A 27,842-nucleotide genomic window follows, 5' to 3' on the forward strand; every position below is an offset into this window, starting at 1 on the left:
TTTTGTTTATGTATTTGTGGCTTTGTTTTTCTCATAGGAATTTGCATTCCTTTTCTTTTTGTACTAGACGGTTTTTCCTCCATATCCTCTTTGTTCTCAAGCCCTATTGCATGATATTATTCCCTGGTTTTTCTCATATTTTTTTGACTCATTTGCTGGCTGGATGAGATCCAGCATAGATTAAGTGTGGCCCAAAGATGTACAAATGCAGATAGGCTGATGAGGACATAACGTATTCCCTTTGGTCAAGTGGTCATGGGGCCAATGCGTTCTCATTAGGGAGGTGGACTCTCTCTGCTGGTAGGACAGCCAGCCAGGATGACTATTTTTTGACTGCCAATGCATCAAGCAGGGGTATTCCTGCTTTATAGGAGATCCAAAAGCTCCTTCATGGCCAGTAGTACATACATTAACATGTCCATGTTTGACAGTTTCTTCCTTATTCTGGAAACTAAGGGTTATAGTTAGAAACAGGAAGTCTGTTATTTCTTTGTACGTCATTAGTGTGGGTAGTTGACGTTATCTTTCTACTTAAGCAACTACTGTCTCAGTCTTAAGTCTCGACTGAGCACTTTGCCTCACTAACACTTGAGTTATGCACCACCTTGGACCACAGAGAGTGAACAGAGACTATATTGCAAATGCTACCACAGTCCTCACGGTTGGTGCTCAGGCTAGCAGTTCTAGTAAAGAATCAAAGAGCTGAATGGGACAAAACCCAGGATCAGCCCTCTCAACCTCTGAACCTGGGCAGAATATAATTCCTGGGACTTGGCTCATAAAACAATCGGTCAAACACTTCCTTTGACACTAATATAATGGAGCTTAGTTTTAAAGCCTTGAGAATCCCAGCACAGCTGTGCACTGTCCTAAAGAAATAAAGAAAAGAACCCAATTGTTTTTTAATCACAAGATGTACACTTGGGCATGGGTGTGATTCTCTTACCCTTTCTATGTTACTTTTTGTGTTTGTGTGGACAAGTAGCATAAAACTGTTTCAGTATGTTTCCAAATTTTATCGATCTCTCTCATATATCAATATTAACCAGGTTTCTATCTAAATATTTAACTAGTCGTGAGAACTACGTAAGTGGTGGCATTCTGTAATTCAGCAGTAACACTGAGGAGTGGTCGTACAGGTTTTCTGGCCACCTTTTCAAGTGAGGCCTTCAAGCAGCAAGGGTAGGAGGTAAATCCCATCTGGTGTTATGCACAGTTTATGTGCAGTCTGGAAAGGCTGGATTCCCACAGCACTGTGATCTCATGTGCTGAAGATCAATGGCAAAACAAGTAACTGCCAGTTTGTGTGATGTGGATGAAGAAAAACACTGAACAAAACCCCTCCGGATTTAAATGGCAGCCATCCATTCATTCTAAGCAGCATTCATGGCAGAGTCTCTCTCTTCAGGGGAGGACTGGGAAGATTTCCCTTCTGCCACACCAACCTGTGTGCCTGAGATTAGAAGCTGATGGCCAGAGCCTGCTGAGCAAGCAGGAAAAAGCTGTCTGTCTTATATTTCCCAATACCATTAATGCAACAAAGTTGTTCTCTGGTGAACAATGACACTTACTCTAAAGTACCGTACGCTAGCATATCCCTTCTGTTATGAGAGGGTGCACACGCTTACTAAGAGCTCTGCAGCCACAGTACTTGTAGCATTTTGACATTTAGAAGTAGAACATATGTGCAGTGGGTTTTCCCCAGGAAGTTATTAGTTTATTCTGTGAGTTTCTGAGAAATGGGTGAAATTTCTGGCTGTCTTTGTGTTTCTTTGATTTTTGCCAAAGAGGAGGATGCTGACTTCAGAAAGACTTTTCCTATCTATGCAAAAGTTGAAGGGAGTCTCGGTAGTAGCTGTTGAGATGGGAGGGATTATCCTGTGTTTAAATAAAAATTGACAAGAAGTTGGTCAGGAATTTTGCTCCCAAGTCTGCTCTGGACCATCTTTATGACCTTGGCAGTCTTGCATAATACCATTGCCTTGATTTCCCTAGCTGTTAAAATATAGATTATCATATCACGTATCATTGGATGATGATGAGTTTCAGTAATATTTGGGAAGATGCTCTCATAAAAAGGGCAATCTTGAGAGTTTTTAATTAATGAAAATATGGGCTTAAAATTTCAATTTTTTTCCAGAATAAAAGTTTTCTTCTTCTAAATACACACACTTATAGCTGAAAGTGTACATGCAGTTTCTCTGTATGTCCCAGCTGGACCCAGGGTTGGGTCTGGAAAATAAATGCAGCAGCCAAATCATGGCATGTTGGGAATAATCAGGTTGATTACTAATGTGTAAACCCCCTTCACAGTGATGCCAGTGGATAAACGTGCTTCTCCAGTGCAGCCCAATAACTTGAGCCAAGCTCTACCTTTTTTCACATAAGGGGCTTTATCCTGTAAACAAATACAACTCTCTTGATTGGAGGGATAAAATGAACGCCCATGCAGCTCTCTCATGCGTAACTTTCTATCCTGCTGGGTAATTTTAAAAATAGCATTTACATTCTATCCATCCCAAAGTCCAAGACGCTTTCCTTGTGTTGCCTGGATGCAATGACAATCAGTGAAAACACTGAATTGATTGGTCACCAGCTGGAACAGCTCCAAACTGTGAATTTAACTGGGAGAGAGCTGAGCCCTGCTGCCTGTTCCATTAATATCCTTTGCTGTTGAGACCTCTCCCCACCTTGTTTCCATCCTTTACCATGAGCCTGCTGCAGTCTGCAGTCTACCCCTCTGCCCAGAAATTCCAGGACATGGCTAATCTCTGAACTCTCAATACAGATAATTAGAAATAGCTGTGGGAGCAGTCAGTGTGGTCATTAGCGATTCTGCACCAGGGCTCCAGGCAGGAAGTAGCTGTGCTGCTGTCTTGGACACAGAGGGGATAGTTCCTCCCCCTCTCTCCCTCCCTCCTTCCCCAGAGTATCTCTGTGGTCCTCGGAGCTATGCTGCTGCATCTTCACTCTTGCAGCCTTGGGAATGAAGGAACACAGCCCAGTCTGTTTCTTCTCTGTGGCATTCAGCAGTGGTGTCATTTATATGGGTTGGTGAGAAGATTGATGGAAGTGTTAGTTGTGTAGCGAGCAGGGAGTTGGCTTTCAGCAGGTGAGCATAACAAGTATAATTTATACTGAAGAGCAGAAAAGGGATGTGTAGCAAAAATAAGAACTCGTCAATATCTAATAGGATTATTACAAGGAGGAGAACTTGTTAGTTCCTGGTCTTGCTGTGTAATCCACCTCTGCCTCTCCAGATATAACTAACACTTGTTTTGCCCACTGTGACAGTGGTGTAAATTACAGAAGTACCAGTCGCACTTGATGTATATCTTTTGTCACCATTACCTCATCTCTGAAATGGCCCAGAGATGTCCATAAAATTGCTTCTGCTTATACCAGCTCTCATTTGGTCCTGTATGTTTGTGTAATAAAAAGCCAGCTCCATGTAAACTCAGCATTATACATTCTCATTCTCTCTCTCTCCCTCTCTCTCATGGAAGCTGGTGTGCAACGTGATCAATTAAGACCCAAAAGGAGGAATACGTACAAACCACTGTTACTTTACTAGCATTTAGTGAGACCTTTGAAGTAGGTGACTTCTAGTAATGAGAATGTTGTCATGGGGTAATTTGCATTCAAAACAACTCGTATTATTTGCTAGGAAAGGTTCAAATACGTTCACTGTGTGTTATGTGCACTGTGCCAGCAACTACTCTCAGCCCTTGATCACCAGAATTTGTTTTCATTTTGAAAAGTTGGTCTTTATATATTAAAATGCAAAGAAAACCTAAAAAATATGAACAAAGTGTAGTGAAATGTTTGCCAGTCCACACAGTGCTGGGAGCAATAGATCTGATGGGCACGAATGGATGCTATCTGGCTCATTAGGGAGGTTACTCGTATGTATAGTTACAGTGATGATTTCAGTGTCAGTAGTAACCGTTTTTCACCTTGCAAGCAGAGGAAATGGGAGGTCACATAATTACTTTATCATTTTTTTACTTTAAATAGCTCCCATTTAGTATTACTGTCATTTTTTATTCTTATGAAAACTTCAGCTATAGCAGTGCCACATCTCTTTTGTAATCAAAATACCACAACTAAGCTGCCTTGTAGAGGTCATGGACCTCCTCAATACCTCATGAAGAAAGAGCTGAGCTTGAAGAGTGCACAGATCATTTTAGAATGGCTTTACAATTTACTCTGAATGATGCTTCTGAGACAACTTCTGTCAGATGAGCTTGTTTCGAGCACAGAACTTTAGAGATCGTCATGCTACCTATTCTTGCCAGTCTGACACAACTAGGAAAGGTAATAAAGAAAATTGGACGTGCCTAACTTTTTGGTATCTTCTCAGATCTCTGGCTTTTGAGAGACTGAAATAGTTGGGAGCTGAAAAATCTTTGTGTAGGATGCACGACAATAAGCTTGTTAAATTTCCTCTTTTTAAATGTCCCTGCTCCATGTGACTACTGTAGTCAACTGATGTTTGATGCTTTTGCAAAAAAATATAGTCATAAGCTCTCTTTCTAATGTCTTGTCTATGCTAAGAAGGCTCATTAATTCACACACTGAAGCAAATGATAAACTGTAAGCCCAAGTCAACACCTGTGGCAGCAGTGGAGCAAGGCGCAAACAGAACCCAGGAATGTGATGGGAAATGGGGTTTCTTTATAAAAAGGAATGCAGTAAATGGGATAACCTTTAAAGAGCTGGCACCAGTTCCTTATCATTTCAGTGTGCTGTAATTACATAATTTAACAGCTTTTTCACATAGCATTTTGTGTTGTCTGAGCTATGTTGTTTCATATATGTGTAATCAGCAATAAGATGCATGACTTACTGACGTGGCTGGTAGAAACATTAGAAATATGGAAGATGGGGACAGAAACACAAAGTTTCAAAGAAAGGTTAAAACAATTCTTACCGAGACTGCAGCTGCCTGAACCATTTGAACTAGGGATATTAATACAGCCTGGAGGATAGAAGGTCATTTGGCTTCCTTCCCAATCTTGGTTAGCCACTTAATCTCTATACAATAAACAGCATTGCTGTTCCACAAGTTATTCTGGATTTTTTTTTTTTTTATCAAGAAGCATTACTTTATTGTGTATTCCATTTAACAGAAAAAGATTTGTAAGAGAATTCAGAAAGGTTCCTTGTAGTAGATTGACTGTGATATGCAAATCACTGTAGACTTGCAGCTACCCATTGAAAATAGCTGTGTACAATTGTCCAAGTTATCTGGGTGCACCCTGTAATTACAGAAGAATCTAGGCAGTCTTTAATTTTAGGCATTCGTGCCTTTCATCTGTGTTAACTGGACCTGACCACACTTCTAATTCACCCATATTTCCAGTAGATTGCCCAGATGTTTCATATCTTTGCTGCAGCATTTTAGATGAACTGGAGTGTTTTGTTTGCTCAGGAGGTTAGGTCATGCTAAAAGGAGCCCTTCTTCACTTGTATTGCTTCTTAGGAAGTATTTAGAACTTGCCTGCCCAGGGCTCGAAGCTTATATGCTTCCTTTGATAGAACCCCTTTGGCTGAAGCCCTCTAACGTGTCCCCAGCCAGTTAGGGTGTAATAAATCCAAATTAGATTTGCAGTTTCATGCCGCTGTTGTTAAAGATGGGTGGGTGTAGGTAGCCTTTGGAAGTTGCCTTCAAGGTACCCTGATCAGATTTTACGTTAGAAGGGTCAGAGTTCAGATTTGCAGAGATGCGGCTCATGAAAAGGAGGTTCCTGTTCAGACATCTGTGTCTAAATATAACCACATAAAAACACTAAGCTGTAAGACTTTTGGTCTGTGGAGGAGATGTGGGTCTCTGGTTAGTGATAAGCAGGACCGATTGCAGAAAGCTGAGCCAGTTAAGGGGGAGCTGCTATTAAAAACAAGGCAATTCCCTTTGGTTTATTCAATATATTTACTTTAACTAGTTCTGTCTTCAGTATTTAGAGTCTACATTCTCTATGGGCTGAAACTCAACAATTAGCCGCTCTGGCGTGTTCCTGGTGTGCCATTCTGTACCAATGACTTCTGAGAGGCAGGAGGGCATGTTGTATGCTGAAGGGGGAGGGTGGGAAGAATGGTGCTACGGTCATATTTATTGCAGGCTTTCTTCCACAGAGTTCTAGAATAGCTTCAAGCTGATTCATGTTTATAATTTATAATTCTGGGTCTTGCAGAGAAAATTATGACTCAGAGAGCCATTGCTGTGGGCACAGTAACATCTCTGTAGTGGGAATATCTTGTGTCAGTATTTTAATGTACTCAGGCTATAATGAGAGCGGACGATGTCATTGTTGCTTCTTACTGAAGACTTGGAGTCAAAGATCTAGTGAAATCTAATGGGGTGGTTGTTTTTCCCTCAGATAAACAAGACATTGTTTTTAGTGAGAACAGATCACACAGATTTCCCTGTGTGTCTTTACCGTGGCTCTCATAGCACTCTGTTATCTGCAAGCAAAGGTCCTGTTCCTGGGGTGGGGGGCTAAGGTTAATGACTTCTGAGAGGCAGGAGGGCATGTTGTATGCTGAGGGGGCAGGGTGGGAAGAATGATGCTGAGGTCATATTTATTGCAGGCTTTCTTCCACAGAGTTCCAGGCTAGCTTCAAGCTTTCATTTGAAGTGAATGAACTATTTTGCCTGACAAGAAGCCTGGGAACTACACTGGAAATAGTTTAGTCTGGACACCTCTATGCTCTACACAGTACTCTATCACTATCCCAGCAATCTTTGTGCCCTCATATCTTTCCGTGCTCCTTTTTGCCACTCCACACAGGATATGTGAAGATGCTTATGTCATCATTCTATAAAAACACCTCTCTTCTGGCCTGACTTTCATGTTCTTTCAAGGTTTTCAACTACACCACCCCCACCTCCCCAGTTATTTTCTCAGCAGCACCAGGGAAGACCCAGGTCAAGTGCTGCATAATGTGGATATGATATGTCTGCTCCAAAGGAAGCTAGTAACCCTGAGCGCTGCAGGCCTAAGCTACTCAGCACGCCTTGACCCATGGGCCAGGGGTTAATCTCTGGTGCAGATGTCTTTAGCAGCGTGGATCCACTGATAGCATGCTAAAGATAGACATTGGGGTACTAGTGACCATGAGACGTACTGTGACCAAAAGATGACAAATTTTTTAGCCTGCCTAATGAGCACTATGGCTCAGTTTGATCTGCAGTCCCTATTCCATTTTCATATTTCTCCCTACATTCATTCTGCATACGCTCTGATGGTGCATCTTCCTCCTAAAGGGTGCTATCCTATATACGTTAACTTCTAGGTCTCTCATGAGAAGCCACATGCAGTTTTTCAGAGCCTGGGTTGGGGGTTCTGCTGTAAGCACACTGGGAGACAGAGAAATCACCAAACTCTCCATCCTGCAGTTTGGAAGTGTACATTAACAACCAGCATGTATACAAATAGCTCCCACATAGTCATGGACTGTGTGTTGAGGAATAGAGAGGTGTGGCAGAAAGACTGAGACAAGTTCTACTGCCAAAATAATCAAGAGAAGTGAATAGTTTCCAAGGTTTTCATTCCATAAATTGTTTTCCTTTTTTTTTTTTCTGGCTTCAGCGGAGGCAGAGGTCTTCTGAGAAATCAGAGTGCCTCTGTTTTGACTTAATTCCTCTTGGTGTGGTGTAGTGGGGAGGTATTACAGGTAAAGCTGCAGTGTAGCAAAACACAGAAGATCACTTTTCATTTACTATGTCCTTATATCCCAAACTGAAAAGTAGTTAACACAGAATCCAAGATGAAATGCCAGAGAGGGGTTTATACCATGTATGAAATGGAAATGCATTTGTTTAGAGGAAAAAAACACAATTCACTGATGCTTGTTGGATGTGAAAATGGCAACTAAGTGGTTTTGAATATGAGTGTTTGTTGTTCTACTATTAACTGAACAGTTGAGCTGAACCTTCAAACATTCATTTTGGATTTACATTTAGGACAAAAATTCAGATTTGAGTTCATTTTCTCTGTTGGTCGTGACATACCACTTTGCAGTAGATTTCATCTGTGGTTTAAATATTGTCAGCAGAACCCCATCCTTGAACTTTTACTTGTTTGTAAGACTTGGATCTGAGAATTACTGAAGATGACTGGCTGGACAATGCTGTTGGACATGTGAGGATTTTTGGACCTAATTCTGATTTTATTGTAGACATTAGCACTTCTTGTCTCTAGATATTGTTAGATGGGAGGAGGAGAAGAGTTTTAGGTATAGTTAAAACTACGAAGGTAAGTAAAATTATCAAACTGATGCTGGGCTGGTGAAATACTGTAGGAAGGAACAGTTTTGTATCTCATGTGTCTCTCATAATAGCATCATGAAAATGAGGATAGGATATAATGTTCCCACACAAACATGTCTTGCCTTTTTGTCTAGTCCTGTTGCTTTACTAAGGCTTTGTTCCTGTTTCCATGGCCTTTAGCAGGGCCAGGTGGGGTATGACCTCCATTTTCCATTTCTATCATACAATATGCAATGACAATATTGGCATTTGATGGTAAGCTATTTGCTGGTAAAATACATTGGCCTCATTAAAAACACTTCTGTAATTTGGCGGTCAGTCCTTTCTCACTAACTGCAGATTGATAAATAGTAACTTGTTTGTCTGAAACATCAAGCAGAGTAATCCAGCTTCAGTCAATTCCATAACACAAAGTTGGACTTCCATGGTGTGACTTTATGGATTAGGCAAAGCCAAGACAGCTTTCAGAGCAAAATGGTTTTTTCTTGTGATGGTATTCAGCCACTACGTCGCTTTTCTTTTATCTCCATTGACAGATGTTAATAGAGCAAAATACAATGTGGTGGCTGGTGCAGTGCGGTAATGTCTGCTGCTGATGGCCTGCTTTCTGAGCCCATTAGATTTGTAGATTTATTACAGCCAGAGTATTTTGACCTGAAATGTTCTGTACTGCTTCAATTTGAGTTACATTTGGTTATGGACATCTATGACTAACCCGAAATCCTGTCTGACTGGACAAAGTCCAGGTTGGTCAACTAATCAGTGAGACACTGTAAGTGATGAGCATATGCTAAAATACTTCCTGCCTGGGTTTTAGTGCATCTGCATTAGCTTTCGTATGGGAGATGCAGTAAAAGCTTTGTCTTTTGGGGAATCTTGAAAGAAACCGGAAAATAGCTGAATAAAGAAAATGAAGTGGCAGAGTCTGAGTTGAAGTTTAGCACCCACGAAGATGGGGCTGGCAACATGATTTGAGGGTAGCTCCACATCTGCCGTGTAGTGTGAGAGTTGGTGCAGTACCACCATACCTGGAGCCTTCCATGCTCCAGCAGCTGTTACTTAGTTCGCTGTTTTGTTTTTAGCTGGTATTTGGAACTAGAGCTGCTACTACAGCAGCAAAACTTAGCCATGAGAATTCATTAGTGTGCTGGTATGGCCAGTCAGTGCAAACAAGAGCATTAGAAAGGTCACCTTGTTCGCAGGATCAGAATTGGGCCACAAGCGTATGTTTAACTCTGTGCCTCGCAAGAGAATCCCTGTGAAGAACCCCGAGAGCACTCTGTACCCCCAGTAATCTTTGTATTTTAAAGGAGTTCTTTACAGATGGGCTGATTTTAAAATATCAGTTTCTGTTTCTGTAATCATTCTAATCCACCTGTTGAACGTAGCACGTTCTGGACTTCAGTTGTCATGAGTAGGGAAACTGGGTTTCCTCTGTACGCCTGAGTGCACCTTGTGATAAGCTACATGACTAGCAAAGAAGAATCCTACCATCTAGCAACAAGGGGAAGGAAGATGGTTTTTGACCATTTAAAATCGCAACCATATTAGACTATTTCTTTGAAAACGTTCCCTTTTCACTGCCCTCTTATTGGAGCTGGCAGTGGTGGGAGCGTTGCTACAAAGTCAGAGATTTTTCTAGTTCAGCTCTGGGGTTTCAATTGGGTGTTTATTAATGTGTCCATGCCCACTGAAACACTGCTTTCTCAAGCAAACTCAGCCTTGTTGTCATGTCAGGAAATGTGTGAAGACAAGATTTAAAGGTTTCTGTTTGTTTCTGTTCTGTAAGGATCTTGTATTGTACTTGTTACCAGTGATGCAGCCACATTTATTTGTCAGTGGCTATGGGTGGTAGGAGAAGAGTGAGCATCAGGAAACCTCTGTTCTTTCCTCAACTGCTTACAGCTCATTTTGTGAATTAGGGTAGATGATTAAATTCTATATCTCAGACTTCCATTCTTTATCTGCCTTTTCTTAAGTGCTCTGTGATGTGCAGATGAAAGATGCTGCACTGATAAAGAATATGAGAATGCAGACAAGCATTCATGCAAATGACTGCAAACTGGGCACATCTGCCCAGCTCTTGGAAAGCTGCCCATTCAGCTGTTGCTGTTGCCAAGTTCAAGCCTCCCACTCTCATACAAGTAAGCACATTCTTTATTTAGGGCTTGAGGACTATGTTAGTATTTCATCAGCTTGATACCACTTTTGATAAGGGGCTGAATCAAGTCATAATTGTTAATTACACACTCTCATTAAAGCATGTATCTGCTGTGTAATATCAGAAAGATAACAGTGGACAAATACACTGATTACACTGCCTCATCATTCTACAAATCCATCCCTCTGTAACACATCCTGAGACAAGGAAGCATGAAATCAATTACAAAACACCATTTTAAAATGTCAGTGACTTCTGTTGTAGGTGCTGGAGAAGTCATCTCTCTGCCATTCTGTAATTGAAAGGGACCAGATAAAGTACTTCTTCCTGCTAGCACAGGAAAATTGCAGCTGCAGTGTGTTCTGCCCATGGTATTTCTCACCTTCTAGAAAGCATTGGAGAGAGTCTCTCTGAGGCCTGGTGTAAAAAACATTTAACTCCTTAATAATCCCTTATCCGGGACGTTGAAACTTGCCATCCTATTTGATATCTTTCTACCTGACATGAAAAACAAGGGGAGAATGGAAGATGTAAATCTATGTTCCTATAATACTCTGAGATTTTGTTTCATGATTGCATAAAAACTATTGTTTGGAGATTTTTGTTATTGTGCAGCACTCTTCAGGGATGGTTCATGTTTTCTCTTACAGAATATTGATATTACCAACTTCAGCAGCAGCTGGAGTGATGGGCTGGCTTTCTGCGCTCTCCTGCACACGTATTTGCCTGCACATATTCCTTACCAGGAGCTCAACAGCCAGGATAAAGTAAGTGTTGTTGTATGGGCTGCTACACCATTTGCAGAATTCATGGTGAACATTATCTGTTTTGAGGGGTATGTGGTGGAGACTCAGTGTTGCAAGATCTTGATTGATACAGAATAAGTAGATGGGAGCAACAGTAAGAGACAGGTGTCAGTTGAGAACTTAAAAAGCAAACACACTGGATGAAAAGAGGAAGGAAACCAACAGTGAGCTCCCAGAGCAAAATGCAGGGACTGCTGGATAAAGAGTTAGTGACAAGTTGCCTGAATCCAGTGAGTGCTGCAGCTAAACATGAAGACAGCATCCCTTTTGAAAGGCTAAAGCATTTTTGGACTCCTGAGTTAGCAGCACACATTAGAAGTGCTGGATCAGTAAGCAGACAGATCATTCATTGAACTACTTGGACAGCGACATATCTGAAAGTCAGACCATGTCAGCACATTCCAAAAATGTTATTAAGACCCTCACAAAGGGGAGGAACCTGGATTTACTGGATTTACTTCAGACAGCTAGTATCTATTACAATAAGAATTATACTATATACAGGAATGCCTTATTTAGTTCACACCTCTTCAGAAACCTTTCACTCATAATAAAGACAGAACCTCAGCGGGGTTTTTTGCCCAGTTGTAATCAGTTTCACAAGAACATATTTGTCAAAAACAGAGGGCTGTAGCTTGGGCAAAAGTAGATGAGCTATTTAAAGACGAAGAACTTGTTTGTGAGTATACTTTACTAATACAAAAAAGTGTCTATGTGGAAGTATTGAATCTAGTGTTTTTCAGTTTTCAAATATACCTGCTTATTTAAATGTACTGATTAACCAGCTGCGGGGTAGGGTTCAGGAATCATACTTTGATGACAATCCTTTTGAATTTTTGTTTTATTCTTACAGAAGAGAAATCTGCTGTTAGCATTTCAAGCTGCTGAAAGTGTAGGCATCAAACCCAGCCTGGTGAGTAACCTTCTTTTAGCAAGGGAAGATTTGCTGCACACGCTGTTCCAAAGCCTTTGTTGCCATGTGGTCAGTCAGTCAGCTTGCACTGGAAATGTTCACATAGCACTAGGGAAGGCTGCACCATCATGTCTGAGAGTTCATAGTGTTAGGAGAACTTCCAGGAAGAATTTCTAGAATCATAGAATTAATATAATTTGAAGGAACTTCTGGAGGTCATCTAGTATTGAAATGAGAGTATTGATTATGTCCTCCGCTTGGAAGCTGATTCCAGATGATTCCTACTCTCATGGGCAGACTTGCCTGTTAGACCATTTTCCTTCCTTTTGTTTTAGTATTTCAAGAAACAGAAGGATAATTTGTTTGTTAAACTGTTTAAAAAGCCTTTTCCAAAGTCAGTAATATGATGACATGGAAGAGATAAGTTTAATATGAAGGAAAAAATATGGGGTTTATGAGCTAAATACAGAACCAAAGACATGCAAAGAAGCAGCAATTTAAATGGAATTATATGGAGAATTGATCTTTGATTGCAGATGGAAGAAATCTTTTCAGAATATAAAATGCATATGGCTGTTTAACTAGTTTGTTAACAAGTTTCAGAACTGCACTAGGCCAGTAGATCATTCCCATGGACTTTTATACTGTATGTGGCTTTAAGGAGCTCTGGAGTGGAAGCAGAAGTAGTGTTCAATAGCCACAGCTACTCAGAGCACCCAGTGATGTTCCCAGTGGTGGTGCTTGACTAAGTTTTGACAATGTGTCTGTCCTATGCAGGAACTCAGTGAGATGATGTACACAGACCGGCCAGACTGGCAGAGTGTGATGCAGTATGTCGCCCAGATTTACAAGTACTTTGAGACCTGAGATGCAGAGCAAGAGGTGGACAGAAGTGGGGAAGAGAACAAAGAATGCTACAGATGCACTCGATCACTTTAAAAATCCGCTTGCTCCTCTTCCACAACCAACCTAAGCTCTTACTTTGAAAGAAAGCTCTTCCATAATTTTGATTACATCTGGGACTGCAACCAAATAAATATCCATTGTCCATCTATACAAACCAAATTCATCTGTAATTTTACTCCCACATGGAAATTGCAAAGCATTTTCAAACACGCGTGGGATATTTCTGAAGAGGATCCCTTGCGCTAAACAATGTTTGCCTCAAACCAGACTCCACCAACAGGAGACCTGCTACAAAATGAAGTTCTAAATCAATGTGGACTATGCTGGCACTCAAGGGAGGCTGGGAGATTAATATTAATACAAAAGCTCACAAAAATGCTCTTCTTGCCAAAACATGCTTAACTCATCCCGAATACATGTTGTTTTCTTGCCTCCATATATTTTATAAAACATCATGACAGATGCACATAGGTCTGTAGAACCTTAACCTGAGTTATTCTCACACATCTGACCCACTAAGTATACTAGTTTGCTTGTCATAGCTTAACGAGCAGGATAATAATAGGATCATTTGTAACTCAGAAACCACACTCTGTTCCATCACCAGTTAGTGAAAGAACTCTGAAAGATCCTGTTAGGTGCTGGGACTTCATTTCACATCAAACAGAAGTAATCTCTTTGAGGAAAAATAAGTTTATTACTACAATTTCATTACTTGATTACTATGGGAAGCCAGAGCTTGGTTTCCTGGCTGACTGTGCAGGCACAGTTATCATAGGAATATTGCAAATGCAGTTTACTGGCTTTAGTTTGCAAGGTGCCAGTAATCAGGTGATGACTCTCTAAGCAATACAGTGACATCTCAGTAGTTCATATTTTTGTGGATTGAGTGGAGTAACTTCTTTATCCTGTGTTGATCCTGTATAATCAGCACAGATACGTGATTGCTGTGTAGAGAGGCATGAATCTTGAGGCAGCCTTTTCTCTGTCCAATAAAATGTAGTCCATAGGACACTGTTACATGCTTGGAAGTGATGTTACCCTGTAAAGGAACGCAGTAATACATTAGTACCCATGGAAGTTGCAACGTCACAAGTTACAAAGAATGTAACTGGAACCCCTCTCTGTCTCATGGAAATCTCCAAGGCGCCAGAGAATAGCTTTCCAGCTCAATAATACTGTTAGTAAAATGTCTGAAAGATATGGTTTAATTTCCATTATACCGTTTCTCTTATTTCACCTTATGAAATTAAATTTTCTGTTTGTCTCTAAGGATAGCAGGATCAAACAGGCTGCTTAATTTGTTCTAGGAGCGGGTCTTGGGGAGCATGCTTTGTACAGGACCTCACAGAAGGCTGCCTAGCTGCTTTAGATTATGCTGGTAGAAGAAAGTTGTTGTTTAGTTAGCATGTTTAACCCTGTGACCAGACTTGATGCTTTGTGAGTGTTAATTGTAGGGAGCTAGGGATCATTTCTCTCTCACAAAAAATAATAGTGTGTGCTCACTGCTCTTAACTCCTGGAAGAAGGCTCATGAAATAGAAACAAGTGATTTCACAGAAGGAACTTGGTTTCAGGTTTTCTGGAGCTTTGCAGGTGGCTGATCCTTAGCCCCTGGCTTCCCCACAGTGCTTTGTTGTTTGGAGTTTTTTAACACATTTTAATTAGTAAACAACCTGTTTCAGACTTTGGTTTTCTCGCAGCAAAATACAGGATTAAGGGATAGATGACAGTGGCCAAGGTCAGTGAGTGTATTGAATAGAAAAGAACTTGGAGGAATGCAGTGTATGCCTATTTCACAGGAGGAGAAAAGCATCACTTGCTCTTAGTTTTAGTTTGACATTTATTCTAATCCATCGCCCCCAGAAAAGTCTGAGTCCAATCTTTTGAGAGTCTGTGTGATAAAAAAGGACAGTGGCACGCACTTACAGTGCCCTTGCACTCTTTGTGTCATCCTATACTGTGAGAAAGCAGCTTTAAGTGCTGGCCAGAGTTATTTCTTTGCAAGAGAGTGCTTTCTAGATTGAATAAACTCTCCTTTTTTTTTCAGCACACACTCTGCCATCCCTAGGGAGCATAGGATGAGTTGCTCTAAGTGTTCTCAGATACAAGTCTCCTGTTATGTGATAAGATGGAAGAGAAAAATAGCTGCTAAGCATAGTTCATTTAGGAAGGCAGTCACACTGCAGAGCTCCATTGCCTTGTGGATGCAGCAGGCTCTTTTCCCTTGAGGTATCCATTGGCAGAGAACCCAATTCTCTCCAATGGGCTGTAGTTCAAAGCGTAGTGAAGTCAACACAGAAAATTCCATATTCCTCAGTGGGCTTTGGATCGGGCACTTGCAGGGATGAGAAAAACTGTTTTAATTCCCAGCATCTGGTAAACATTTCAAAGTCAGAGGGCTCCACTTGATCTAAAAAAGAAAGATAATCTTAACCCTCTGGTCACTGGAAGTGTGTGTTCCATGTGACTGTCAGATGTACACTAAATATGTATGTTATCTAATGTGTCAGTATCATTTGCTTCAAGCACTGTTCCGACATTTATTCTAATCTGTTCCTCCAAGACTTACTCTAACCTTACAAAACATTCTGTTTGATCTAGCAGCTTTTTTTTTTATTATTATTTTTGCAAAGCAATGTTTCTGTCATTTCTTTGCAGCTTATTCTCCCATGCCCCCCAGTAGCATAGACCAAACACTAATTCTACTCAATTCTAATGGTATATTCTTAAAAGTTTTTTACTTATTTAGGAGTAAGAACAAGGAGCTGTCTGTCAGTAGGGAAGAAGATACTCAGTTTCACCATCTGCTCAATGTTACTTTTCAGTCCTCAAACCTGCAAAACATCTCATGTTGAAATGCTGATACTTGGAGATTGAGAGATGCTCTTCCAGATTATTTTTTAAGATTAAGAATATTGTTTATTTGTTCATTTAACTCTTACAATGTTGTGTATTTTTTCTTCCTTTTGAACCTTGCACAGTTACATTTCTAGATCTGGATTTTGAGAAATTACTGTTGTTTTTTCATGCTGCCTTAAAATTTGAATATAAATTTAAATTTGACCCACACAAGATGCTGCAGACTAGCCTGATTTTCAGAAAATCTACAGGCCCTTGTAAGACATCTCAAATTTAAACTGCAAAATTAAAGTTCTGGCTGCCTTTAAAGTTAGAGTTTGTCATTAAGTTAAGCTAGAGGATATAGGGATAGTCTTCATAGAAGTTCTGAGAATCCTTTGAAAATGTCCTAGAATGGAACATGTGATGATATGACATGGATGGTGTAATGCATTGTATCAGTTAACAGTTTGCCTAAACTGCCTGAATCCTTCCTGACTTTGCCTCTTAGGAGTAATGGGTCTTTCCCTGATTCAGGCAGATGAAATCTCTTTACCATGTCACCATATGCTCCCTAACTATACAGTCACTCTTAAACATACCTGCACATGCTTGTATGTGTGTACTTGGGTAGTCTGCTGGACTACAAGAAACCAAATAGCTGATTTTGGATGAGCACGTGAGAAGAATGGTTAGGATGGGGATTTCAGTGAAGTTCCATGGAGGGATATCGTATCGTGTGGCTGTTGTACTATAGCTGTTAGAGAGGAAAGGAGATTAAAGTGTGAAAAGTATACAATCTGACTCCCAGAATTTCTGGTGAGTCATAGAAAGTACAAATTGTTTCATGGCTTGGGAAGGTACAGAGGCGTTGAGAAGTGAGCCCAGAGTCAGCCCTCTAAGAAGGTTTTCTGGAAAGGCTGATGAGCTGTTTCTGAAAGTATGCAATGAAACTGAATAGAGTGCAAGTCTGGCGTGTGAGGAGAGGGGCATATATGGGACATACATACCTGGGCCGTCGTGGACAGCAAAGGACATAAGCTTGAGAGTCCTTACTGGCTGTCATCTTGAGTGACATTTCTCCTAAGAGTGCAGCCTGGGGTGGATCTCAGAAGATGAGGAGGGAAGAGAGCGGAGAGCTTGCTGCCTGTGCCAGGTTCCCCTTCCTGTGCCTGTGACAGTCACGGAAATGCAAAGGGGACAAAGATTTCCTGGTTCTTCCTGTGCTGCAGCAAGGCAGCCGTACTAAGCAGAGTGATTTTTGACTTATGCACGTTCACCGGTTTCCTCTCAGTGAGACACATTCTCTTTGAGTTTTGGCAGGTTTTCTTTTTGTAATTTGAAGTTGTTTTTTACAGGTTTTCTCTATGATTTTTCTTGTTTTGTATGTGCAACCAGTTACGTGCAAGTTTTCTGTCCAAACCAAATAAGTGCAAACTGGCAGAATGATCGGTTCTTCCCTGGTTGATCCCTGACCTGGAACTCTTCAAAATCTACCTTTTTGCTTCACTGACTTTCTCCCTTTCTCGGCAATGAAAATACGAGCATTGGCTCATTAGTTTGTTTGTACCACCCTCATCTTCCCGTGCTTACGGTACGGGGTCTTCCAGCAGGAAGTATCTGACGGGGCCAGCTGTTTGCAAAGCTGTGCCTTGTGTGTCTGATAAAAGGCAGAGTCTGTATGGGATGAGATTATGCATTTTCCTGTCAGAAGAGGGCTTTTGCCTAAAAAGACTCAGGGCACTGAGCGTTAAGACATTTTTAAACCCAGCAATAACTTCTACTATGCTAGACTATATTGGTTCTTACCAACTCCAGTGCCATTTAGACTCACTTACCAATATGGTGTAGAATCAAGCTTATAACTGAACTGCAATTAACATTTTTCTCAGCTGATGGTCTCTACATTTTTGACTTGCACGTGTGCCACGTTCCACTGGGCAGTGCTGGACACAACGTTTTTATTGATTGTTGGTCCAGGCTTGAGTTTGTCATATGGGATAATCACCTCTAACAGTCAAGTACTTTTAGCTTTCTCTGTTGGGTACAGATGTTACATCGTAATCTAATTTATACAAAGAGCACATTAGAATGTATATACTAGGCATCGCCAGATTTGGACATGCTAATATTTAAAGATTAACATTATTAAAATGTATGATGCAAAAATCTGTGTAATATTTCTAATAAATCTTTTTCTGTTTCTGATGTTTGTTGTAATGTTTCAAATACCTACATACAAAACAGATTCTTTGGCAGTCTGCTGGGAAGCAGGACTCCCAGGAGAGTTTTTAAAAGATACTCATGGTTCATTGATTCTCCTACGCTGGTAGCAAAGAAAATTTGGTCAGAATCTTGTTTTCATAAACACATCAAGTTCCATTTTTTTAAGTGACTTAGATGCATTTGGATGCCTTTCAGAAGATTGTCTTGGGGATAAAGGAGTGCGAGAGATCTCTCAGTGTCTGAAACAAATAGTATTGAAGAGACAGTAGGAAATCATCCTAGTGCAAAGGCAAGGAAAGAACACAGAAGAAACCAATATGTCTCTGCATTGGGAGCTCTTTAATGACTAGAGGACTAAGAAGGAAGTCAAAAAGTGGAAGCAAGGACTCATTGGAGTAAGTATAAAAATAAGTCACCGGTAAGCTAAGAGGCAAGATGAGTTACAGCTCACAGGGTACTGTCCACTTGGTAGATAGCGACAGGACATTACGCATGATGCAGAGGATGAGCACAGTGTGTGCATAGTGCTAGAAAGATTCCTCTGCTCTTCTGTGAAACAAACCATACAAGCGTAAGAGACCGAAATCCTATGGGCATGCCAGTGACCAGACTTGGCCCTATTCTGTTTCCCACAACAGAGAGGACTGGCAGCTGCTGATCTTTTGAAAGGAAGCCAGAGCATCCTGATTGAGTCCACACCTTGCAGATGGAGCGTCACCATCCGACTAGTGACACCGCTAGGGAAAAATGAAGTTTGTGTTGGAATTTCAAGTAGGGCTGAGTTAATGGAAAAGAGGGCAAAAATGACGACTCCCTGTCAAAACCAGAATGCCAAGCAACGACGCTTATGGTGACATTTATTAGAAACACTCTCCATGGAGTAAAGGAGGGCTTCCTAAATTCTAGGCTGTATCCTTAGATAGAATTCCTTTTTCCAGCCTGCACAAAGGCAGCTGTGGAGGCCTGCCTTTGCTGCTGAGGAATTCAGCCCCATGGATGCTGTGCTCCAGCCACTATCCAGTCTATGTACAGAGCTTTCAAAGATGCTGAGATCAAATTCCGGAATGCTTTTCACAGAGGCTGCTTTTATCTTGTGACCGTAGTGGCGATACTAGAACAGTGGAAATCGCTGAGTCAGCAAAGTAAATAAGAAGATAAAAGAAACGGGTATATAAATCTGTTCAAGTCTCTCAGGTACATTTGTGTCCAGCTGGGTAGATGAAACCTTATGGGGAGAAACTCCTCATTTACATAATCCAAAGTTCTTTGCCGTTCCCCACCTAAGTATTGTGTTTCAGCCCTGGATTTTTAGTGCTGGGCTGATCCTTTCTTGTGGCAATGTCACAGGCAAAGCAATGTTGTTTTGATGATTTGTCTGATCCGGGTAGCTTTATCTCCTGGACAAAGTATGACCACATGAAATGGCAGACTAGAGTTCCTAATTTTTTCAAGCTGCAACTGCACTATTTTGAAGGTTTGCTGTAGCTCTTAGAAAGCACTAGACTCAATACTTGCACCTCAGTTGTCTTCTGCAAAGGAATTCTCAGAACCAGCCCTGTCTTGCTATCTGGAAATCTCACCATCACCAGGAATGCAGGCTTGTATCATGTTTGAAGTGTAAAGAGCAGGACTCTGCTTAGAGTTCATTGATTGTGTGACCTTGGAATAAGGCAGTTCATGTCTGTCTGTCTAAATTCCCAATCCTTCATTGACCTGTTTTCTCTATACTTCTGGCTGTCCTTGTCTTTTTTAGCTATAAAAACTTCGGGCCAACAGCTGGATTTGCTTTGTTTATACAGCCTCCAACCACAGGCTAGAGTTAATATGCAGTATTATAATAAAACTAATTAATAATCAGACCAGATTGGTTTTGTAATGTTGTTTAGTCCTAATGGGGTGAAATCCTGGTTGTCTAGCCCTGCTCGGGGAAGCTGTGATCTATCCGGACTCCCCACCTGCATTTGTGACACAAGTAGAAATGACCATGTAACATAAGCCGGTTACAGGTTGGCCTTCAAAGCTGTGCGTGACTGACTGCCTCGTTTCCATCTTCCAGATCTTGGCTGAGACGTAAAGTCGGTAATTTCTGTCTGCATGTTGCAGTAACTGCAATAAGTGAGGGTTTTAGGTTTTTTTTTTTTCTATTACTCAAACTGTTAGGTATGCTTAGAGGACATTGTCCTTCACGTCTGGTAGCACCCAGCAATTTTTTGATGGGGATAGACTCTCGAGTCCCGGGATGTGGAAAGGCAAAAATCCTTTCTGCCTTACAGACCAGTGAACAAAAATTGCACGTGATGAGTCTCAGTCCCGTTCTCTGTCTATAAAGAGATATGAGTCTCCTGAGACAGTGCTGTCAGAGTTAATCTGTTCTTTGTACAGTATGGAGATACCAGTGGGTAGCAAGATACCTGTTATTGCAGCTACTTTAGTTCATGTTTGCTTTGGTTTTAAACAAATGATCAAACAAGATATCTCTCTCTGTTGGCTCTATAAAAACCTGTCCACATAATCCTTGTTTGGACTGTAATTGCTACAAAACACAAAGTCGTGCTATCACAGACTGTGACACAAAGCTTCAGCCAAACAACCACTCACAAAAAATATTTGTGTTAAAATAGATGCACTGCTCTGCTGCTTGACTTCAGCAGGTTACCGAAGCTGTGCCGGTGCCTTTGCCGTGGTAAGTATACGCTGGGAAGCCAGCAAAAATTAACAGCCCAGCAATCAGGATCTACAGTTGGAAAGGATGTAAGACAATCCTTATTTTTGTCAGAATTGGCTATATTCAGCCATTTGCAACTCTTAACGTCTGTGAATTCCCTTGTTATCTTTTAGAAAACAGGTTCTGCTTAGGAACAATTGATTCCAAAGACCTGCTGTCTCTTGCTGCCAGACTTGGTATTTCCATTCCTGAAGTAAGCTGTTAGATGCTTACAGGCTGTGGTGTCTCAACTGTTTTCAGAATACACTCCCGGTGCTTTGATTTATTTGTTGGGAAAAGCTGGATTCTCTGTGGAGACTGTCAGTGAGTAAAATATGCGGATATGTTTGCAAGTCGTTCAGCAAGAGACTGAAAATGAAAGTTGAGGCCAATATTTTCCCAGGATTATTTGTGGCTGGTTGTAGATGGGGTGAGATGACAAGATTCGGGACTGCTTTACTGCTTAGTACGCTTTCATTGCCAAGTGTCTCCTAATGCTTAGAAAACATAGATTGGGGTGGAAAGAAGCATTTGCTTCCTGACTGGTGCACATTCTTCTATTTATTTGAGATGGAGAGGTTTTTATTTGTTTGTATCATGAACCCAGACCTCTCTGTGAACACACAGACCTGCTCCAAACACGGATTCCAGCATTTTGAGGTTTGTGTTCAACTGGAGCCCCCAGCAGCGACAGATGAAAGCAAAGTGCCGTGACCTGATCTATATTTGAAGCTGAAGACAACGCAGTGTACTCTAAAGTTTAGAGCCCAGGATGAGCTTGAAGGGTCTTGCATTCCCAAAACGGTCAGAGACCTTCCACAGGAACTGAGGCAGGTGTGCTAGTCACAAACACGGTGTCAACCTATGTGAACCCATCTGTGGTTCCATGACATGATGAAAAGGAAACTCTTGTTTTGGGGAAAAGGTTATTAACATATTTTTCAGCCTCCCCCATCTCTGAGCCAACCCTTTCATGTCCCTCCTTAGTCATTAATAATGCTCATTTTACCCCAAATTCCCAGGCTCCTGATACCTAAATGGGTGGGACCTTAGATCGTGGTTCTGTTGTAAGTTCTGAACTACGCTGCTTGCTTACGTTGAGGGATGTTGGGACTCCTAGCAGGTCTTCCCAGAGACACTGGGCTTCAAAATCTTCCGAGTCACCATGCTTTCCAGAGACCATCACCGCCAGAAATTTTCCTGGAAGAGCAGAAGTTTCTGTAGTGCTGTAATTCAGAATGGCCGTGTTTTCAGTTTGGCTTTTTAAAGCGCATGTAGCTCAGGAGAAAGGAAAAGGGATGTAAGGTGCAGTATGCAGGAACCAGTTCCTTCCTGATCCCCATATTGACCAGCTTCCAGAGCCAGGCAAGCACCTTACCCCATCTTCTTGTGCTGTCCAGCTACCAGTGTCACCAGTGTCTATAAAATAACGACTTTGTATCTCTCCTCTTTTTAGGCTGCACTAGCTGTAGTGATGTTTGGACAGGAAATCAGTGCAGGTGAGCATTAGTTGAGAAGTTGTCCTGATTATCCATGTGCTTGAAAGATGTAAGCCGTAATAGATGGTAAAGAAGCATAAGCAATACGAGTAGAATGAGAAGTCTTCCAGATGGAGACTCGATGGGCTGTAAAGGTCAGAACCGGGTGGCTGAAGTCTCACAGGTATAGTTTTTCAGAATTTGATGCTGGAAAACTATAGGCACAAACTCTGGGTCACAGGACCGTGAAGTAAATGTCACGCAGAAAAGATGGCAGATTATGGGGGCAATCAGTGTTTTTTATTGAGCATAGCAGGAAGAAAATGAAAGCTGTAAAATGCCAATGTGGGTAAACATTATTCACATATCTAGAATGTGAACTGCTGTCCCTTCTTAAGTACATAGCAATGACCGAGGTTTTATCCTTACCCACACATCATGAGTTTAAGCCGGTTAAAGAGAAAGTAACGAGATTAAGAGAATTAACATGGGAGCAAGTGCTTTTTCTAACCTGCTCCACACAGACAGCTGGACACCTTCTGTGCAAAGCTCAATTTTTCCACTTCTCTTGGCTTAGAAAAAGAAAGAGTATATAGCAGTTCAAACCCTTGCTCCACCTTGATGTGCTGTAATTTTTTTCTCAGACAGCTCATCCTTTCTCTCACATAGTAAGCCACTCCCACACTCTAATCAAGGAAGCTAACGAACTCCTCAGGTTAGTGATTCAGCAGGACGTACCCAATGTTCTCCCAGCAGGATCAAGCTCCTGGGAAGCGAGGCTACTAGTATGACTCTGCTTGGCTTTTCCAGTTATAAAATGTGTGTTATTTTCTTTGCCAAAATAAAAACTATAGCCGGGGCAGTTACAATGAAAGCAGTGAGCGTGGCCTTTTGCTTACTTGTAATGCAGCTACTCATATTCAATTCAGACAACCCAACATATCTGAATAGCACAGCGATAATAATAATAATAATAATAATAATAATATATGCATAGCTCAGCCCTTGAGAGCAATTGTACTGCCAAGGCCCTGGAGAGCCATTCTGGGAAGGCAGAGTTCAGTCTGAAGCTTGCAACAGGGCTAGTAATATTAATAATAAATAATATGCCATGGGATAGCGTGGTCCAGGTTTCAGGTTCTTCCCCTTCAGCTGTGATTAAGACATTGCTTTTATAGCGCCTAAGCTAGGAGGGTTTCTGATACAGCCTTGCAAGGATGGAAACCACACTAACCGAGTTCTTGGGCTTTAGCAGTGTTTAGCACTAGGTTTACATAGCACTTTTGCCAATAGTTGCGGAGACTGGACAAAACAGAAAAATCTCCTATCTTTGTGATGGAGCAATACAACAGGGGCTGTAATAATGATACTGGGGTTCAAGCGGGGTTTGAGTACAAATTCAGTATTTGCTGGCAGCCGAACGTGGAGCCAGAGTGGGTCAGGAAGGCTGGTCCCTTCCTCTGCATTGGCTGATTTGAATTTTTTTTGTGTGTATTCTGCAGTTTTCCCTTTGCCACAGCTAAGCTGCCCTTTAACCCTTGAGTGACCTGCGTGGATCTGCCTGCGAAGGGAGGCTAGTTATTACAGGTCGAGGACGGTTTTCAGAGCCCTAGCTGGGACCTAAGACACCACAGGTTCATGGCTTCTCTATATGCTATAGCTGTCCTCGGACAGTTGCAGATAATGGTAATAATAGTAATATCAGTAATAAATATTTGCAAATAGTAATAGTAAATAAATAGTAATATTTGCAAATCTTGGTTCCATCTTGCGCAGAGAAAGTAGGCTGAAGGATTTGAATTAAATCTAGCTTTTCTCTAGAATTTGAGCGTAATTCTATATTCCGAGCAGTTGTGTTGCACCAGTTGAAGTCTTCACATTGTAGTCATTTGGAGCCCCACATGTCACATTTTTGCATAAAGCAGAATGGCTCTAAACACTTGGGGTAAGAGCACATTTGCCTGCACTGTCAGGGTTTGGCAGGGAGCGGAATCACTTCTTATTGTTGCTGTGAAGTGTTGATTGGGGGTGAAGCTCTGAGACAGGCTTGTGGAGGAGGCACTAAGCAAGTTTGTTTTCTTAGGGGCATGAAGTTGTGAAGGTTTTGCCCAGGAAGCAGCTCTAGCTCTGCATGAAGCACTCCCAGGTTGTTTGAATTGCAAATGGCATCACTCCCTCTCCAGCTTCACCTGGGCTTTCCACTGCTGATGTTGGCCTGGAAAAGTAACAGTGCTTCCTCTTGATTTCTCTGGGGAAATTGGCTGTGGCAGCTCCACCAACATAAACGAGACAACTGGCCCCAGTACCTGCTGGGAGCCCTGTGCAGGTGAGACCTTGCAACCAGGGCCCGGCACTGTAGGGCTTCAAACGCTCTTGGCTTGAGCTGCAGCTTTCATTTTAAAATACTGCTGGAAGACCTACCTGGCTCTTCATCATAGAAGGTGGTTAGTAAATAAAATCAAACACAGAGATACATTAAAAATTTCTTCAAAATGGTATCCTCATACCCTTGCCTCTGCTCAGCCAAAATCCTTCCTTTTAAATTTCACTGCTGTTTATAGTTTATTTTTTTCAGTCTTGCGGTGACTTTTTTGTTTTCTAATGAAAGGTGTAAGATATAACCCACAATTTATAAAGAATTCACACACCTGCATTGTTACAAGATGAGTTCTTGCAGATAATTTAAGCACCAGTTTTGAATTCCAGGGTAATATACATTTATTATCTGGCAATGACCCTGGGGACCAGGAAAATCCAAGTTTGTTGATCTGCAGTTTACAGTCTTACCGTAATTTTCCTGGTTTGTTTTCCAAGGATTTTGCAGACTGACTGAAGTCTCCAGTATGGAAATAGTTTTCTCTGGAATTTCACTCTCTGCTTTCCTTTCCCAGTCTCTTCCAGCAAAAACGCCTACAGCGATACAGCGGCTAACCTCACCTTTGGCCATTCACCTCCATCATTGTTTACTTCAGAGCTCATCTGCAGTCTTTGACATGCTAATGCTCCGCGCAGCAATGCAGGCAATAAATATTCAGGCAGAGCAGAGTATTTCTTTCACCTGCCTGCATACCACGTTAGCCTCAAAACCCCCGTTCCCTTCGCCTAGCTTGCGCAGACTGCGCGTAGTTCAGCCCGTCGTCGGCAGTACCGCTTTGAAGAGGGCTTTTGTACCTGCTGCATGGTTTACAGGTTATATGGTGTCTTGGGAAGCCTTTCTCGGAGTCAGGTTCAGGACAAGCTACGTCTTGTCCTGCAGAACAACTCCGAAGTGCTAGTGAAGACTTGAGTGGTGATGGGAATTTGGTTCACAAGGCAGCGCCAGCTCTGCGAGGCTGATGGTTCCTATTTAGCACGTTGTAGCTGAGGTCTGTTGCCCTGGCAGTCAGACGCGGCCACGTGACAGACAGGAGCTGATTTTTTTTGTCCAGCTCCTCATGTCCACCTCGCAAATCCCTACCCTCACCGCCGTCAACGAGCCATTCCCGTCACCCATGGTCCTTGCGGAGGAGACAAGTAGTGAAAAGAGGTTAGAAATGCAAGTGTCTCCTGGGGACACACGCGTGTGGAGGCTCGTACGGAGGTGTACTGGCGAGGGCTGGAGGAAGAGAGAACCTCTGAGTCTCCGTGGTCGTAGAAGGGCACATGCCATGGCACGGGACTGTGCCACAGCCTGTACTCCAAAACAGGGCTTGTTCGGAAAGCCCTGGGGGCTGCCCCATCTCTCCTCCTTATTTCCCCGTCTCCCCTCGCTATGGGCAGTTTTGGGATGGAGCTGCCTCTTCACGGACGAGGATGGCTAGCAGCTGCTTTGATCGCGAAGCCACGAGGTGCAGGGCTAATGCTCTCTACCACCCAAAAGCCAGTTCTGCTCAACACCGCAGCGCGCTCGGGTCGACGGAGGGTTGCCAGAGTCAGTATGACGGGCGTGTCTGTAGCAGCAAGACGGGTGAACTTTTTGTCTGGCATCCGCGCTTTTTTTTTCTCTCTCTCTGTTTTTGATATTCAGAAGATGCCTGCGTCCCTTTGAAGCAGAGACACTCCTGCTTCGGTGCTTGTTACTCCTCCGTTTAACGTGTGCTTAGCGACGGAGAAGGCGAACCTGGCTGCAGGACATCCCAGGCTGCAAGAGCATCCCGGGCCCCGTGTCCGATGCGCACGGAGAGATGTGTATTAGCGGAGCTCCTCACCGGTTCTTTGTGGCTGGGCCAAGAGTACTGAAGGTGTCAAGACAGAGATTGCTGGGGAAGTCCTCAGTGAAGCCCGAGCCTGCGCAGAGACACAGGGGCCTCACACAAAAGAGATCACAGAGGGCTGCAGGAAACGCGCGGCCTCCAAAGCGGCAGCTCTGCTCCCCCGGGGACTGCAGCGACAGAAGGAACGGCACGTACGAGGTTGGTGGGCTTCTGCCAAACCACAGAGACACGGGCTGTGGCCACACCAGGGTGCTGATCCTGTCTCCCACTGCATCGCCATTCATAACGTGGGATGTGTTTAAATCGGTTTCCCTCTGAACAAAAGAGCCCGATTAGTTCTTACACTTGAAAGAAGCAGATTGGGGCTGGTGCTGTTTCCTACATGGATATTGAGAGGCAAATTCCTAGAGTAAAATAGAATCCAGGAAAGTAATAGCAACGGTGATTCATTTGTCTCTGACATCTTGGCATCCAACGGTGCTCCGGTGACCTGGTGCCATGTTACTATTACGCTCCGGTTCTTGAATGGATTCCACAAGCTGCAAGCTTTGGGCTACATTTACCTTGCTAATCGTGTGATTTCCTTGCTCCTTTACGGACTCCAGTATATAAATATGCACGTTATCACCTGTGGCTTCATCATCCTCAGAGCCCCAAGAACTGCAGAGTTTCACAACGCCTGCTCAGATGATTACTTTACAAGGCCAGCACATTCAGTCGGTATTTAATGGTAGGGTGTACAATGCCATATATTTTAAAACAGGGCTCGAAGAATGCAGCTGGAGGGCAGGGTCGGTATCTCTGGCTGGGAGTGGGCTCATCCTGCCCTTACTGCCAGCAGGATTTAACCACGTTTGGTACAACAGAGCTGAGCACGCTTGTCCTTGGCTCCACTTGCAGCTAAGTTGTAGTCGGAATGAGTTCAGTTGCATCAGTTAACGCCAGAATAAACCACTGGACCTTGGCAAAGGCTTCTCTGCTTTGGAGAGCCATGAATCTCCGTGTAATGCAAAATCCATAATATTCACAGTGCCTTACTACCAGTCCCACAGAGAGACCTTGGCCAGAACAACCTATTCACCAGAATCTGAAATAATGGCTTCTCTGTCCATGTCTGACTTGATAAACCACAATTTCCCTCGGATCAGCCTGTAAAAAGTACTTCCATGATCACAAAAGCAGATCCTTTTCTAATAAAATGTATCCACTGCAGAAAGTTCATTCTTGTTTCACTGAAGTGCTATAAAGCAGGAGAAGGCTTCTGTTGGCACATGTTTTAGAGCTAGGAAAACAACATGTGTAAAAACCCTGATGTAAATCCATTGCTTTGGGGGAAAAAGTGC

General features: G+C 42.3%; 1 protein-coding gene across 4 annotated transcripts in view; it reads left to right on the top strand.

Annotated features, from left to right (window-relative positions):
• Positions 1 to 18,106, top strand: part of SPECC1 (sperm antigen with calponin homology and coiled-coil domains 1) — a 102,422-nt gene extending 84,316 nt beyond the window's left edge. For all 4 annotated transcript variants that reach the window (XM_030027414.2, XM_041126581.1, XM_030027413.2 and 1 more), the window contains 3 exons: positions 11,084 to 11,200; positions 12,093 to 12,152; positions 12,930 to 18,106. In XM_030027414.2, the coding sequence (XP_029883274.1) occupies positions 11,084 to 11,200; positions 12,093 to 12,152; positions 12,930 to 13,019 (267 nt within the window). In that variant the 3' untranslated portion in view covers positions 13,020 to 18,106. The remainder of the gene's footprint in view (positions 1 to 11,083; positions 11,201 to 12,092; positions 12,153 to 12,929) is intronic.
• Positions 18,107 to 27,842: the final 9,736 nt, after the last annotated feature.

Source organism: Aquila chrysaetos, chromosome 10, assembly GCF_900496995.4.
Source record: "Aquila chrysaetos chrysaetos chromosome 10, bAquChr1.4, whole genome shotgun sequence".
Taxonomy (NCBI): domain Eukaryota; kingdom Metazoa; phylum Chordata; class Aves; order Accipitriformes; family Accipitridae; genus Aquila; species Aquila chrysaetos.